Below are 17297 nucleotides of genomic sequence, written 5' to 3' on the forward strand. Positions count from 1 at the left end.
CAGCCAACACCTACAAAGGCTCTACTGGCTCCCCATGGAGAAAAGAATCACCTTCAAAATCCTCACCCATGCCTACAAATGTCTACACAACACCGAACCCAAATACTGCAACAGAATTAACTTCCACGTACTGAAAAGAAACCTCCGATCCTCCAACCTCGCACTGGCCAAAACCCTGTACATCCTCCGAGCCAGAGCCGGAGGAAGATCATTCTCTCACATCGCAGCCAAGACCTGGAACGAGCTCACGGCAGACATCAGAGGCGCCCCTTCCCTGAACATCTTCAGGAAGACTCTCAAGACCTGGCTCTTGGGCTAAACATTCCAGCAGACCCCCCCCTCCCCCCCCCAATGCCTCACTGCCCCCCTCCTGCCCCCCTCAGTGCTTTGAGACCCTCACGGGTGAGTAGCACGCTTACAATTCCCCTGATTGATTGATTGATTGATTGATTGATTGACTTGAGTGTCATTGGCACAAAGGTGATAAGAGATCCCAAATGAGAAGAGAAAGTCGTGGAGGGAATACTTTTAGAATGCACAAAATTGAAGGCCTGAAACAGAGCCTTGTGTAACAGCTGCAGGTAGTTAAGGCTTGGGTGTAATCCCTTAGAGGAGGCAGCTGTCTTGTTCTTCCACCATTGATGTAGAGCTGCAGGAATCCTCTTTTTTTTTTTTAAATTTCTTCATTGCTTTTATGGCATAAGAAAAAACATGAACAGTACATTTTCTCATCATTCGAATACAGAGGTATGGTACATTCTCAGAAATGACATTCAACTGAAAGGAAGCGACATGATCAGGCCTGTAATAATATATGTAGAACAATGCATTAGGGAGGTAACACAGGAGTCCAGGGGTGGTCAGTCCTTGTACATCTTAACAGTAATACGCAATATTACGGTAGCATACCCTCAGCACCGTGTTTCAAATGGGGCCAATCCTCAGCACATACTCCCGGGGCATCCTGTCCGCACCCAATATAAAACACAAGTATTAAGTAGAAAGGGCCTCAGATGGTCAGGCCCAGTACAAGTGTGCATCCCCACCTAACCGTTAATAAGCTCATCAGTTTCTTATTCTTCGGCACATTTTTGTAGATAAACCCGTAATGGGCCCCAAATATCCTTGGGCCTACTGCAAATCGGTTGGAGCTCAGCATAAACAGCATTCTGATCCTGACCGTAAATAACATCTTTCAACCAGTCCTTAAATTTCGGGGCTCTTCCCCTCCCCCATCGACATGCAATCTTTCGTTTCGCAAGCAATAAAACAATATCAAGAAATTTTCTAGTGGGTCGGGGAGTATGCAGGGTGTACCCCAGGAGCATGATGAGGGGGTCCTTATCCAAGTGCCCTTCCAGCATAACTTGCAATGCAGCGTGTACTTGGGTCCAATATTCATACACCCCTGGACACTCCCAAGCCAAGTGAAAGAAACCTGCCCCCTCTGCGTGGCATCTGTCGCACCTGTCATTGTCCGAAAGTCGGAATCGTAGTTTCTTGGCAGGCGTGTAATAAAACCTCTGCAGGAATTTGTAATGAATTATCTGAAGCCCACAGCTAGATGAGATGTTGGCAGTAATACCACAACAATAGGACCCACTGCTCGTCAGAGATCTCGCTACCCAAGTCTGCGCTCCATAGCTGGCAAACATTGCTCTCCACACCAGTGCGTTGTTGCCTGATAGCATTGTATAGTCTAGAAACTAGATGACTACCGCCTGGCGGTGTTAACATAACATGAAGTGGCATTACTATTTCCGGCTCATCCGGATAGTGCGGCAGTATCTCTTTCAGTGCTTGCCTGAATCGTATGTAATAAAACACATCTAAGGGTGTAGGGTGTACCTCCTGAAACAACTGCTCTTGTGTACGAAATTGCCCATTGAAAAACAGTTCTCCCCACGTGGTAACTTTGAGGCGCCTGCATAGTAAGCGGAAGCCTGTTTCTTGCAAAAGTGCTATCCGGGGGTGATAGGCAAGCGGCATGCGTGGCGAATACAACAGACCAATATTTAATACCTTGGCCACCCTCCTCCAGGCATCAATAGTGCAACTCACCGTAGTATACGGAGTCTCAAGTATTTCTATAGAGCCATGAATCAGGCCATGGAGTGGAAGAGGCTTTGCTATCCAGTCTTCAATGGCTAATTGCGGCATGAACGGCGTCTGGTTGATCCAGTGATAAGCATACTGCGCCTGTGCACTCATATAATATATCTCAAAGTCTGGGACGTCAAACCCTCCCTTGCTATAAGGTTGAATAATAACAGACCATCTCAACCGCGGCTGTTTGCCACCCCAAAACAATCGAAGGAGTTCCGACCGCAATCTTTTAAAAAAAAATATGCACCTGGGAAATAAGGAATGTTCTGAAATAGATATAAAAAACGTGGCAATATGACCATCTTGATGAGAGATGCTCTTCCCGCCATAGACAACGGCATCGTCATCCAACGAGTAATATTATCTGCCAGTTTGGTAATAGCAGTGCCATAGTTCAGTCGGAGAGTCTCCTCCTGGTCCAAAGTCACCACTATACCCAGGTAGCGCAGGTCTGAGTCACACCACTCAATCGGGTAATCCAGTGGAAATCGTGTGACCGCAGGCGTGAGTGGAAAGAACAACGATTTCTTCCAATTGATATGTATACTGGATAGGCGCCCAAACACCAAGAATTCCCGCAGAATAGGGTTAAGGTTTGTTTGTGGGTTCACGACATAGAGGGTCACATCATCTGCATATAGTGACACTCCTATTTGTCGTTGAAAACATCTAAAGGCACTCTCCTTATGTAATTGCCGAATGCGACACGCCAAAGGCTCAATCGCTATCGCAAACGGCAAGGGGGAGAGCGGGCACCCCTGCCTAGTGCCCCTTGTGATGGACATCTGTGTAGATAATTCTCCATTAATAACCACCCTCGCCATGGGTTCAGTATAGAGCAGTTTTATCCATGCTATAAACATCGTAGGGAAACCCATCCTATGTAATAAGGCGAATAGATAGTGCCGTTCTACCGAGTCAAACGTTTTAGTAGCGTCGAGGAATATAGCAGCTACTGGCAGCTCTGGAGCTATAGTGTGAACTAAAGAAAAGAGAGTGCGTAAGTTATGATTGGTTGACCTGCCTGGGACAAATCCAGCTTGATCCGGGAATACAATTTTTTGCATTATAAGGGTTAAGCGCGTCGCGAGGACTTTTGCCAGTATTTTAGCATCACAATTAATTAGCGAGAGCGGACGATAGGAATCGCATTCCGCAGGGTCCTTGCCAGGTTTCAAAAGCGAAGTTATCACCACCTCCCGCATGGAGCGAGGCAACACACCCATCTCTAAAGATTCCTCAAATACTTCTTTCAATACAGGTGCCATCTTGTCAATGTAGCATTTATAGAACTCGACAGGAAGCCCGTCTAGTCCGGCTGCCTTACCATTACTTAAGGACATTATCGCGTCCCTTATCTCATCCACTTCCAGCGGGGCACCCAGGAATGATCTATGGTGATCACTCAACCAGCACAATGCTATGTCTTCTAAGAAATCCCCATAGTTCTCTTCCCCTGTGTGTTGAGTGGTGTACAAACGGCCATAGTGCGCCAAAAAGATCCTGTATCTCTCTAGTATCCTGACATCTCCCACCATCTTCGGTGTGTATTTCCAAAATGTGTGTACTACATCGTGGGTGTCTCGTGAGCGTAGCCAATACCTTACCCGGCCTTCCCCCCTCACAATACCGTCTCGCAGTCCAGTTTTTACCCCTAAGCTTTGCTTCCCTGGCAGCTTCCTCTTCATACAGTGACAATTTGTCTCTAAACTCAGTATGTAACTCCGCATTTGCACTGCGAGCCATCAGTAGTTCAAGCTCCTTCAGGTTTATCTCCAGTTTCCTGATAGTATTCTGTACGTCTCTCAGTACTCCACAACTCTTAGCTATACAGTACCCCCTCACCGTGACCTTAAAAGCCTCCGAAATCACTTCCACACTGTCAACGGAGCCCTTGTTTCTGGGAAAGAATGCCTCAATCTCCGCCCCAAGCTCAGTCTTGAAAACCTGATCCAGCAGTGCTGTTGGTATAAGCCGCCATGGGGTCGTGTTCTGCTATATCCAGGCACAGCAACCTGTAGCAACACTGGGCAATGATCCGAATAAGTTCTAGCCAGAAGTGCAATTTTACCCATATCTACGACCAGTCCTCGAGACAATAGACAGTAATCAAGCTGAGCCCAGGTATTGGCATATGTCGTAAAATGTGTACCCTCCCTGCGCAAGGGTGTGCAAATCGCCAGCCATCTATCAGTCCACCCTCGTCTATAATTCCAGTCAACACCTCCCTGGCTTTCCTGTTATATTGCGCATTGCCATCCGATCTGTCTATGCCCGGCTTCAATGCCACATTAAAATCACCCCCCCCAGAGGACATGCATCGATCCAATGCTGACAACCCGTCCCCACAGTGCAGTGAAAAAATCAGGCGTATCTACATTAGGAGCATAGCAATTGACAATGGTAATCGTGTCGGTGCCAAGTCTGCCCCACAATACCACGTATCGGCCATCAGGATCTAACATGTCCCCAAGAACCTGAAAACGGACTGAGTCCTTAATTAACACTACCACGCCTCTGGCATACGAAGAGTATGAGGAAAATCTCCTAATCCACGCCCATCGGGCTGCAAAAGTGTGACCGGAGCGTGGGTGTAGATGCGTCTCCTGTAGCATGGCTATGTGCACACCATGCCTATCCAAATATGCTAGCACATTTCTACATTTTCTAGCGTCATTCAAGCCTCTCACATTCCAGGACATCACCGAATTCCTCCCTCTATTGTCATCATCCATTATCGGCAGTGATCATATCAAAATACAATATTCGCTTAAGACCTAACACATAGTCGCCTCAAACATCCGCATAGAGAAATGTACCCACACTTCCCTCCATTCAACTTCGTAACTACCCGCCCCGCCCCGCCCCCACCCTCCTCCCACTGACATACCCCAACCTTGTCAGAGCACCCTCCCAGTGTCCACCTCCCTTCTCCAAATGTCCCCGATCCATTCCCAGTCAGCAAACAAAAGAACCCACAACTCAGTGGAAAACCCCTATACTGTGAGTTTCCCCGCCCCCTCTCCCTCCCCTCCCACTCAGACAGCCCCAACTTTCCAAGATAGCATATCCCCTCCCCAGTCCACAACTCCATACAAACTTCCAGCAACTCCCAAACAACTAATCGTAATAATAGGGGATCACCCAATGGGGGACAGAACTAGCCGGCAACACAACCACCTCCCCTCTCCAAGCTCCACGACCCAGAACATTCCTAGGCCGTTTGAGAGAGGGCATGGTGGGGGCCTGGTTTACATTACCACTGGTAGAACCGGAGCCTGCGAGCTGACATAGTCTTTCGAAATCCGTTTCTCTGCAGCAGAGTCAAATCCTCGCCCATCAGCATTGTGCCACCTTCACGGGGGGGGGGTTCCCCCGGGGCAGTCAGAAGGATCTCAAGATTCGTCGTCGTCCTCGGGATGTTGCGCCCGACCTGCCGCACCCCGATCCGTCGGCCCACGCTTTGGCAGTTTCAGAGCGCATAGATAATCCTCCACCTGCTGCGGATTATTGAAGAATTTCTGTTCCCCCTGATGAGTAATCCTTAACTTGGCAGGGTATAACAAAGCATAGTCAATTTGTGCAGTTCGCAACTTTCTCTTCACTTCCAGGAATTTGCGTCGTTCCTCCTGGACCATCGGAGTGAAATCTGGGTATATGGAAAAGGATATTCCGTCATAGCTCAGTGTTTGTCTGGCGCGGGCCGCTCTCAGCGCCACATCCCGATCTCTATAGTTCAGCAGGCGTGCAATGATCGGCCTAGGCGGCGCTCCAGGCTTCGGCACCGGACCAAGAGAGCGGTGGGCTCGCTCCACTATAAATTGAGTAGAGAAAGCATCCGCACCAATCGCGGATTTCAGCAGGCTCTCAACGTACTCCTCCATACGCCCAGTATTTGTGGGTTCCGGTACACCCGTCAGGCGTATATTATTACGTCTACGGCGGGCCTCCAAATCCTCGTTCTTTGCCGCTATGACCCGCAGTAGGTTCTCCATCCTCTGCAGTTGTCGTGTGTCCCGTAGTGATATCAGTGTTTTCAGATATTCGACGTTCCGTCTCGACAATGCGTTCTTCATGTTGGTCCATTTTATGCACTATGGCGTCCATCCGGGAGGACATCCTATCCACTTTGTCTACTACCGCTGGTTATTCGAATCCGCAGTCGAAGATTCATCAGGCGCCTGGTCAACCCTCTGCGATTGTGCATTGTCCTGACTCGAATTCGAGCCTTTCTTAGAGTTGTCGAATGTAAGTTTGGGCTGACGGGAGTCCGGCCTTCCCATGTCTGCAATCTGATACGTGATAAGCACACCGTGGGCTCCTTGTGCAATCAGCAATGATCGTGCACTACAGTCTCTGCAGCACCCCTACTGGCGAGCGGCCCGCACAATGCAGAACCCCATCCAATTTCCGCCAATGTCCGAGGCTAGCAAGCTACACTGACTGTGAGAAAGCGCTTAGAAAGAGCGATACCACTGTATATACTGGTGCCTCAGTTCTGTGCAGTGTAACACCAGTCAAACTTGCCTCCCAGGTTGTAAAGACGCCAGGATCAGCGTGCACTCAGTCATCAAGCAGTATAGAAACCCCCACTGTGCCGTGAATTAGAACAAACTCAGAGTGGTAGGCCGTGATCACCAAGCCAACGTGTCCCAACACCACTTCACAACCCTCTATGGCTTCCAGTTCAGCGCAATCTCGGCAATGCTGTCACCACCGTGACACCCACTTGAAGGATCAAAACTCCGAGTTCCTTGTCTGAGCATGCAGAAAGCAGTTCGGCCACGCAGCAGTGCAGCTCACCAATAATATCGGCACTCCGGCCAGTGCGCCACACCCACCAGTATGCCGTTGCCGTCGCCAGCTTTATCCCACGCTGCCTGCTCTCCACCGCCACACCAGTCACCTTGTCAGGATCTCCACGGCGCTGCCGATCAGCTGACCATCTAGCGGGACCGGGTCCAACCGACGTGCACAGCAGCACACCACCGCGAGACGGGACAGAAATGGCTCCCTCGGGTCCACCGCAGTAGTCCGAGCGCAGACCTCTTCAGGTTACAAGCGCGACCACCACTCAGCTCACTTCACCGCTTCAGCAACTGGTAAGTGCTCAGCTCAAATCGCCGCTCCGAGACACATGGTGGGCTCCACCCGCCGACAGCCTCCGTCTCCCGCAAAGCGACCTCCGCGCGGCGCGGCCTACTGCCCACGTGCGCAGCCCCGGTGTCTCCCAGCCGCAACACCCGGCAGCGGTCACTCCCAGCTCTCCTGCGCTGGTCCCGGGGAAACTTCAGTGGCGCCGCAGTACCGGTTCCCGACGTCCAATCGTCATGAAAATTCCAGCGAGTGCAGGTTATGGCATCCTACTCAACCGTGCCCAATTTCAGCAGGCTCGGACACCGGTCAGCTAGGATAATTGTAGGATTTTTAACCAGGCTGCAGGAGCCTCACCCTTAGGCGGCCATTCTGCAGTGCGCCCTCTAGCGCCCCCCTGAGCTGCAGTAATCTTTGTTTTGAAATTAGCGATTAATGGACATATTCAAAATTGTGGTTATGCGGTAATGGTGGTGATTGCCCATTGTTGATAATATGACTTAAAAGGTTTATTTAACTAGATTATTAAAACGAACAGTTGGGGAAGGTAGCTGTGGGAGATTGTTTAATATAATGACCAGATGGAGAAGGAATTATGGTGAGTTCAGAGTTGGATAGAGTTATTGATGCAAATAGGAAATGCAGTTATATTTCCTCGACATCAGATGGGTTATTATGATGGATGTGTGAATGCTTTGTAGTGGGTGGGCTTAGAATGTGATTGGGAATAGTTGAATGATGATGTGGGGTAGCATCGTCAGCCATAGGGTTTGTGGATTGTAAGGCATAGGAAGAGAAGGTAGATGAATGTGGGAAATAGGCACACTTACCAGACAATACTTTGAGGATGGAGTGAAAACTTAATATGGGGACCTCTTGTTGCTTCCAGTGCCATAAGAATCTATTTATACGTTTTTAAAAAGTGTACCCGTTGGACAGAAAAGGCTTGATGCCTGGCACCATTTACTTTTGTAATCATGTAAGATGCCTCATTCTTAATGAAGATGGTAGGCTTACTTGCGATTACAGTCTGCAAATAAAATGTTGATTTATGAGAGTGGAGCTCTGGAAAACACAAGGACTCAGGCATAATACCAACTCTGCCCTCACCTTCTGACGACTGCCATTAGCTTGATGGTAAGAGATGTAGTAGGCACAGTTAGGTAAGTGGTATTTGTGGTGAAACACTGTAGTACAATTTAGTAGACATCAGTATTATTTAATTATCGGTGTTCGGAGGTGGCAGTTCAAACATTATGCATTAAGCATATTGGACACATTTGAACACATATACAAAACATTAATCCTTTTCTCATCAGAAAGGGTAATTGAAAGACAGATATGATCATAATCACTTTAGCACATAAGTTACTTGGGTACTGGAAGTGATAAATAAATTGTGTCCTGTTCTTAAATATAAAAACCTGTCTTGACCTACAGGCTAATATTAAGATATTTGAGAGGTCGCCTCTCCGATCACTTATCATGGCATGCTTCATCATAGGCAATCTCTCACAGTGGATTAGGGTTAGTACCCAAGTACCTTTTGTGTTAGGATGTGGTAATGAGGAGGACGCACTTGGGCCTTTTTTCCTCTTGACTCTCTCTTTGTGATTATAGGACCATAATCATTGCACTTTCACAGTTTTAAGAGCAAGCGTGATGCAGTAAACATTGGTATGAAGCAATGTGTAGGTTACAGTTGCATTCTGCATAGAAGTTAGGGGTCTTTCTTGCAAATAGTGTCTCAGTTCACAATTAAGGCAATCTATGGTAAAGCCATTGCACTGACTTCAAATGTTAATGTAGTACAGTGCATAAAGTCAACATGGTTGCACACATTGCTCACAGAACTGAAGCAATTGCCTTGAGATGACTTGGGCAGGGTTTCTGCCCCACTACTTCTCATGTGTCCAAACAGGTCCAAATAGGAATGGCCCACTTCTCAGGCCATTCTCTGGAGTTGCGGGGACTGAGGCGTCCTTCTAATTTGGATTAAATAGTGATGGTGACCTACATGTAGAGGAGAATGAAAACCACAAGTTTATGAGAGGTGTGCAAAGATAGATCTTCCGTTTTGCCAGTGGAAATGGCCTATCAATCTATACACTGACATTCCGACTTTGACTCTCGAGTATGGCCGCAGCCGCTTTCAAGCTTATCAAATGCCTAAGACCAGCTTTTTCTTATTCGACAATGGAGACATTTGTGTCAGAGATGATGATCACGGTTTTTGGTTGGTTGCCATGCACTCATTAACAAGCAGTTTCAGTCTCATCTGTCCCCTTCCCTCATGAATGTTGAAAAAAACTATATATTAAGGCATGATACACTTCACTGGAGCTTTCAACTAAAATATAAATGAGAGAATTTTTGTTTTCAAATGGTAATGGTATTCTCCACATTCCCGCTCGTTCCTTGATTATGGGGGAAAACATTGGTAAGTGTCTTTCTGATGCATTTTGATAGATGGATGATGGTGGGAATTCGAGTGCATGGCAGTAGAAAATACACGTGATGCCCCTCGCCTTCCTGTACGCAAACATTGTATGATGCACCAGTGACACTGTTAAAGAATTTTTTACTGCAATTGCAACTTAACCGTAATCTGTTCGTGGTACACCCCCTATTCACAGTGTTAATATACTGATATTTTAGGCATTCAGCTACGCCCTTATCAACTCGATGGAGTCAATTGGTTATCGCAGCGCGTCAAAAATCAGCGTGGATGCATTCTAGGTGACGAGATGGGACTTGGAAAGACATGTCAGGTATGTTGTAATTTCTTCTTGGGTTAAAAGAGAATGTCCCAAATGGTTTTTTTGAAGCCAGGCCACTGACTCTTTTGGAACAGACCAAGCAAACGAACTTTGGCTTTCTTTGATTGAATATATACCCTTACAACACATGCAAATACATAACATGCAATTACAACGAGGTCGTTACAACGACCGCATTGTTAGAACGCATACCATTACATCGCAAGTCATTACTACGACTTGCTGTAGGGGGCGCACTGGACTTAGGAATAGTATTTTTTTACTATTCCTACTCCAGTTTGCACAACAGCAGGGAAGGGGTTGGATTCTAAATCCAACACCATTGCGCCCACTACAGCAAGTCGTACTAATGACTTGTGATGTAATTGTATGCGTGGTAACAACACGGTTGTTGTAACGACTGCGTTGTAATGGTACCGCGTTGTGGAGACAGCGTTGTAAACGCTGTTTCCCCTCTGATTAAATAGATGTGTTTCATCTAATTCCTATTACTGTTTAATACTACTTGCTGGATAGTTTTGCTATTCAGTATGTGCAAACTGATCCGCATCCTATTCATCTTATCACTTTCTATAAACATCAGCATTTTAAGGTGAAGCCTAGAAGTAATTATTTTCTCCTGCACTATCATATTTTCAATCGGCAAACTTAAGTTTCTAAATTCAGCTGGAATGGAGCAACATGGCTATTGTCAGATTAAGTGCAGTGAAACAAAGGAGGCATTGAATAAGGTTGTAAGAAGCATTTGAAAACGGCAAAATAGATTTGACTCTTTATTGTTTATATAATGAATATATTGATTAGGAATTTGAAATTACATTGCTATAAGATTGTGTAGTAAATTGTATAAATTGCTGTTTCTTAAGACAATAATTAGGTGGCATTGCTATTTATCTGTGCTATTGTACATTCTTGTACATATTCTAGATATGGTGTGGGCGCACACCAGGTCTACTGCAAATCATACTGTGAGAAACAACCAGCTTAACCACTAAGGAGAGAGTCTATGTTCTGGCAGCATGTGGGAGCCAGGTAGATTAAATGAGGGCAGGCATCAAGCTCCTTTCGTAATCTTATCTATGTTGCTCTCTGCATATATATATAAAAAAATGTGGGAGCAAAGCCAGACCCGGAGAAAGTTCAGTCTGTGGTGTTGAGATACAAATAGGAAAAGTTAAAACTATGTGATATACATGGATAATTTGTGCCTCTTATACCCATTTATCAGTGTGTCCTTGTATACTTACAACTCCAGAAACTGAGTCACCTAAATTGAGCCAAAAGGGACTGGGTAGTTAAACAGATTAAAAACAAAAGCATCCCTTTTGTGCTAAATCTTATTTCCTCGACCTGTAGTCAAACAACATGCACTGTACCAGAAGCAGACCAGGAAGAATATTAATCTAAAAACCAAATATAATTCTGTGTCCTTCACAAAAAATGTTTATTTTTTATTTTTTTTATTTCAAATCTTTTTTTATTGAAGATTGAAAAATGAAAGCAGAGACAATACAGTAAATCTTCCAATACAAAGATTAATACAGTAGTGGTGATAAATGACGCTCACTGAAAATAAGAAATAAGAAACAAGGAATAAGAAATAAGGACAAGTGTGCCAATGCATCAATGACAATCGGTCGGCGGGAGCATGAGTCATATTACAGGCGACAATAAGATATACAATGAGATATACAATAATATATACAACATTGGAGCATATGGGTTCATACAGAGTCAATGGAGCATATGTGAATAATCAACATTTAGAGGGTTGTATCATGGAGGTTCAAAGTGAGAGGATGACGCATCCAGTGAGGACCACAGTTTTTTGTTAGAATGCTTCCATGTAGCTGATTGTAGTGCCGGATTGTCCGCCCCTCTCAAGAAGGAGAGCCATTCTAACCAGATTTTAAAGTTGACCTCGGCAAAATTCTTCCATTTACAAAGGATGACCTTGCACGCCAGTGTCAACATGACATCTAACAGTTGTCGGTCATGTATGTCAGGCAGTTGCATGTCTAATGGGCCCAAAATGACATACAAGAATTCCTTGGGAGGTGTAATTCCAAATATCTGGTGAATATAAGCAAATACTTTCCCCCAAAATGTTCTTAGTAGGGAACAATCAAAAAGCATATGCGACAGATCCCCAGGTGCTGCCTGGCAATTCCAGCAATCGGGCGTATCTTTTAGATGGCATTTGAACAGCTTCTGAGGGGTCCAGAACGCTCTGTTCAGCAACATATATTTTGTTTGACAGAGGATCGGGGAGACCTTATTTGATAGTGCAGTGCTGTGGATCACTTCCCAGTCTATCGTTAGTCCTGTCGAATTAGGTTCCGATTCCCACTTGCCTTCCGTTAGCTTATGGGGTTTCTTGGGCATGGGGAGGAGCAATTTATAGACTCTGGAGATGAAATGGTCAGCATGGAACATTATCGGTAAACGCTTCATAAGCCAGGGTAATTCAGTAGTGAGAGTACGTTTAGAGATGACGGATTTCAATTTCAGGAATTGATAGAATTCTATGGGTGGTAAGTTAAATGTCTTTTGTAGTGTCGAGAAAGGGATGGGCAGAGCATCTACATAGAGGTCTTTTACCATATGTATACCACTTCTAGCCCACGAATCCCAATAGAGGGTTCTGCCATCTAACCGGAACATAGGGTTATACCACAACGATACGAGGATGGATTTCTTGAATACTGAGTTAGTTTTATGGGATTGGTCCAGCCTGAGGAGGGCTCGCCTGGTGTTCAGAAGGATATATTTGGAGTGAGGTAAATGCGCTAAGTCCATGCTAAGGAGGGCCGGAAGGGGTGCATGTGCAATTATCGATTTCTCGATAGATATCCATACTGGGGTATAAGATGGAGAGTCAACTAGCCAAAGAGCCCCTTGTTTGCAAAGGAAAGCCGTCTGGTAGTTCCTGAACGAGGGAAGGCCCAGGCTGCCTTTCTCTTTTGCCAGCTGCAGCTTTTTCAATGATATCCTGGCTTTTTTCCCTCACCACAGGAACTCCCCAAACAGCCTATCCACTTTCTTGACAAATTCATCTGTAAAAGTCATTGGGAGCATGCTGGCCAGGTAATTAACCAGAGGCGTGCACATCATTTTAAGTGTTTCAGCCCTACCCCACCAGGACAAAAACTTGGGTGACCAGCTATCCAATAATGTGGATATCTTTTTTAAAGTTAGGTCCTTGTTCACCTTCAGGGTTGTTATTAAGTCTTTCTCGAAATCTAGACCCAGGTATCTAAAAGCTTTTGGTTGCCAAGTAAGACCAGAAGCACCAAGTATTTCTTTACTCCCTATGTTATTTAAAAGCTTGACCTCTGTTTTGTCCTTATTCAGCTTGTAGCCTGAAACCTTAGAATACTCATCAATCGTGGCCATTAATGCCGGAATAGCTTCGTCAGCTTTTTCCGTCATAATGAGCACATCATCTGCGTAAGCAGTTAATTTTACAGTACAGTCATTAAACGGCACTCCAGCAATGGCTGCATTATTCCGTATATGATATAGGAAAGGTTCTATTGCCAGTAAAAACAAAGATGGAGACAATGGACATCCTTGTCTTGTACCTTGTTTTAGGCAGAAGGATGAGGAAAAGGAGCCCCCTGCTCTAACCCTAGCCGTGGGCCCGGCATACAGAGCCATTACTAGTTTAGTAAATGTTGTTCCTAAATTGAATTTGTGTAAGACTGCCTCAAGAAAGACCCAGTCTACCTTATCAAAGGCTTTCTCAGCGTCCAACGTGATTGCCACTGTGGGGGTATGCAGAAGCTTTGCTTTTTCTAATGCATGGGCTAAAACTCTGGTGTTATCGCTTGACAGTCTGTGTTTTAAGAAGCCAGCTTGAGATGGATGTATGAGGGTAGGGAGGACTCTTTGTAGCCGGGCTGATAGAATCATAGCTAGTAACTTACAATCTAGATTAATCAGGGAAATCGGCCTATAGTTTTTTGGCAATGATGGATCTTTGCCATCCTTAGCGAGTACCGCGATAATCGCCTCCGCTAAAGTGCCTTTTACCTCACCTGTTTCTGTGATTTCCTTGAAAAGGTGTAGAAGAGGTTCTATTAGATCCGGGGCAAAACTTTTGTAAAATTTAGCCGTAAAGCCATCAGGGCCAGGTGCTTTCCCACATTTTAGACCTTTGATTGCCTTTTCTACCATACTAGCCGAGATCGGATCATTTAGTCTGCGTTGTTCCTCTGACGTTAATGTTGGCAAGTCACACTCTTGTAAATAATCCTGGACCTTAGTCTCGTCAACCAATTTGTTTTTAGCATACAGGCCCTCATAAAAGTCTTTAAAGATCTCGGTTATTTCATGAGGGTCAGAGTGGCTTACTCCTGCCGAATCTTTTATAACATTAATAGAATTTTTCTGAACCTTGAACTTTAGATAGGCGGCCAGGCTTTTACCTGCTTTGTTAGATTCGCAAAGCTTAAATTTCCGCCTCCTGTCCAACCATACTCCCGCTCTTTCACTCACCAACTTGTTGTACTCGTATTTACTGTTAGTCATAGTGTTCAGTGTCTCCCGGTCCCTGGTCAATTGGTGTCTATTTTCTAGATCAGCTATCTCTCTTTCTAGTGTTTCCAATTTTGCGATGTAATCTTTGTTCATTGCAGAGCGGATCTTGATGCATACTCCCCATAGTGTGCTTTTCAGGGCTTCCCAGCGAACGAGGTCTGAAGTGTCCCCTCTCACATTTATTTCTAAATACGACCGGATGGCAGTTTGAATGGCAACCCTATTCTGTTCTTTATTTAGGATTTCTTCATTGAGTCTCCATGATGTTTGTTTAGGGGAGGGCTTAATGTTACTGATGGAAAGGGAAATGCATGAATGGTCTGATAGGACTCTTGGCTCTATGGATGTGTCTTCTATCCTTGATACCCCATTTTGTGTGACGAAGATGTAATCAATGCGGGAGTACGAGTCATGTGGGGAAGAGTAAAATGTGTAGTCCCTGTCAGTGGGGTTTTGTATTCTCCACGCGTCAACCAGATTAAAGCGCTGACACAATTTAATGAATGCGCCATGTGATTTATTCGGCTTGAAAATGCACTTCGAGTCTCTGTCCAGGGCAGGGTCGAATGGAAGGTTAAAGTCTCCTCCTACTAAGTGAACTACTGTGTCGGGTATGGTTGCAAGCTGTTTCACTAGTTCCTGCCAGAAGTTTAGATCATTAGTGTTAGGTGCGTAAATATTCGTGACATAAAATTCCGTGTTGTCCCTGGTGAGCTTAGCTGTGACCCAGCGTCCCTTCTCGTCTGCCTCTGAGGACAATAACTCTATCTTGGATTTTTTCGCCAACAATATCAGTACCCCATTCTTTTTACCTAGGGCACTTGAGCCCACAACCTCCGAGTAGAACCTATTACGCAGAGTGTAAAATTGTTTCGTGTCTAGCTTGGTCTCCTGCAGCAGGACAATGTCGCCTTTCTGCCTACGTACATAATCCAATATCTTCTGTTTTTTAATGGGTTGATTCAAACCTTTTACATTCAATGACAAGATTTTTAAATTGTCTAGGGAAGCCGTTCCGAGCGGCGTGTTAAGAGTAGGATGTATCATTTATTCTATTGCGTACGTCATGAGTGCATTATGAACCCCAAGGAGTGGCGTGCCATGTGGCACATCATGTAGGAAATCCCCTGACTTGATGACTATGGCACTAGATTGATAGAGACCGTGAGCAGATGTATGGGCGCATAGACATGGCATGTGAATGATCCAACTTGTCCAGACAAGAAATAAGGAGCTGAGTAAAAATGGCAATGAAAACGAAGATAAATAAATCAAAAATGAAAATGAAAATCACCACGTACAACCCCCCTCCCCTGACCCCCCCAAACCCCCCACCCCTACTGCAATATGTAAGCATGGCGACGTGAGGAAAACCGCAGTAACCCTCCCGTCAGTACCAACATTGCATAAACATTGGAACAACAGTTTGAAGTATTTTAAAACCATATACTAAAGCAATGATAGCCTGTAAGTGGTCTTATTTTAACTATGAGACCATACTCTGGATATTGGTACTGGTATACTCTATGGGATTCTAGCAGTGGAGCATCAGGTGAAAACAGTTTAGAGTATAGTGAAGGCCTTTGTGAAGCATTGTGACACCATATGAAGCAATGTGTCAATGTTACGAAATTTTTACATATCTCAGCGATTAGTTACAGTTTAGAGCAAAGGAAATTAGATCTATAATAACAGTTCGATAATAAGGAATCAAGGGCAAAAGAAGCTGCCAACAGCAGAGACAGAATAGTACATTGTAATATAATTCACGAAGCAACTCTCAATGTTAGAAGGGGATCTCGAATGTAGGGTTATATAAGTAGCGATGATCAACTATATGCAGAATCTCCCAAATAGAGCATTTATATCCTTACGCTGAGGTCCTTGTAGAATATTGTAACATCATATTCACTTTTTAGGGCACCCCAAGAGCCAGCATATTCTATACATAAACAAGAGCGATGGACTAACATTGAGTGGCCCCCTTATCAATAGTCCTAACCGGACCTTAGTAGCGCTGAACTAATGCCGAAGCAATGTGTTAATGTCACACAATTTTACCTATTTCAGAGACTAGTAACAGGTTAGATCAGAGAAATTAGATCGATAAAGACAGAGCGATATTAAGGAATCAAGGGCAAAATAAATTGCCAAACGATAACCAGAATAGTGCGTTGTAATATAACTCACGGAGCAACTCCCAGTTTCAGAAGGACCACAAAACCTGTGAGTCCATATGAGTAGAGACGATCCATCGTATACAGCTTCTTCCAGAAATGTTCATTTGTATCCTGAAGCCGAGGCCGTCATATTGCTTGGGTTGTTGGTGTCCATGTCACGCTCATCCAGCTCCTCGAGCATGCGTTTGAGCTTCATAGGATCCGTGAAAAAGTGAGGTCATCCACGCACTGCGACTCTATATTTCGCCGGACCCACAAATCCAAATTGATATCCCCTCGACTTCAGTTGCGGCCGCAGGGCCAAGAAGGCTTTCCTTACTTCTACTGTTTCTTTGCTATAATCTTGTGAGATGTAGATCTTTGTGTCTCTCCACAGGATGTGATTGTGCTTCCGAACAAAATCCAGTATTTGCTCCACATGCTGGTATCGCAGCGGCTTACAGACGATGGGCCTATGACCTTTTTGCGCCTTGGTGATTCTTCCAGGTACTCTGTGCGCTCTGTCAAACTCTAGAGGGTTAACAAAAGTCAAATTCGTGGCCTGAGCAAACCAGGATTCTAAGAACTGGAGGCACAACCCCTCCGAATCTTCGGA

The 17297-nt window shown here is 45.1% G+C and overlaps 1 protein-coding gene across 2 annotated transcripts in view; it reads left to right on the forward strand.

The window, feature by feature from the left end:
- CHD1L (chromodomain helicase DNA binding protein 1 like) overlaps nt 1-17297 on the forward strand; it is a 296369-nt gene that overhangs the window by 22740 nt on the left and 256332 nt on the right. For both annotated transcript variants that reach the window (XM_078658336.1, XM_078658337.1), the window contains exon 2: nt 9859-9971. In XM_078658336.1, the coding sequence (XP_078514462.1) occupies nt 9859-9971 (113 nt within the window). The remainder of the gene's footprint in view (nt 1-9858; nt 9972-17297) is intronic.

The sequence above is a fragment of the Lissotriton helveticus genome, chromosome 8, assembly GCF_964261635.1.
Source record: "Lissotriton helveticus chromosome 8, aLisHel1.1, whole genome shotgun sequence".
In the NCBI taxonomy this organism is placed as follows: domain Eukaryota; kingdom Metazoa; phylum Chordata; class Amphibia; order Caudata; family Salamandridae; genus Lissotriton; species Lissotriton helveticus.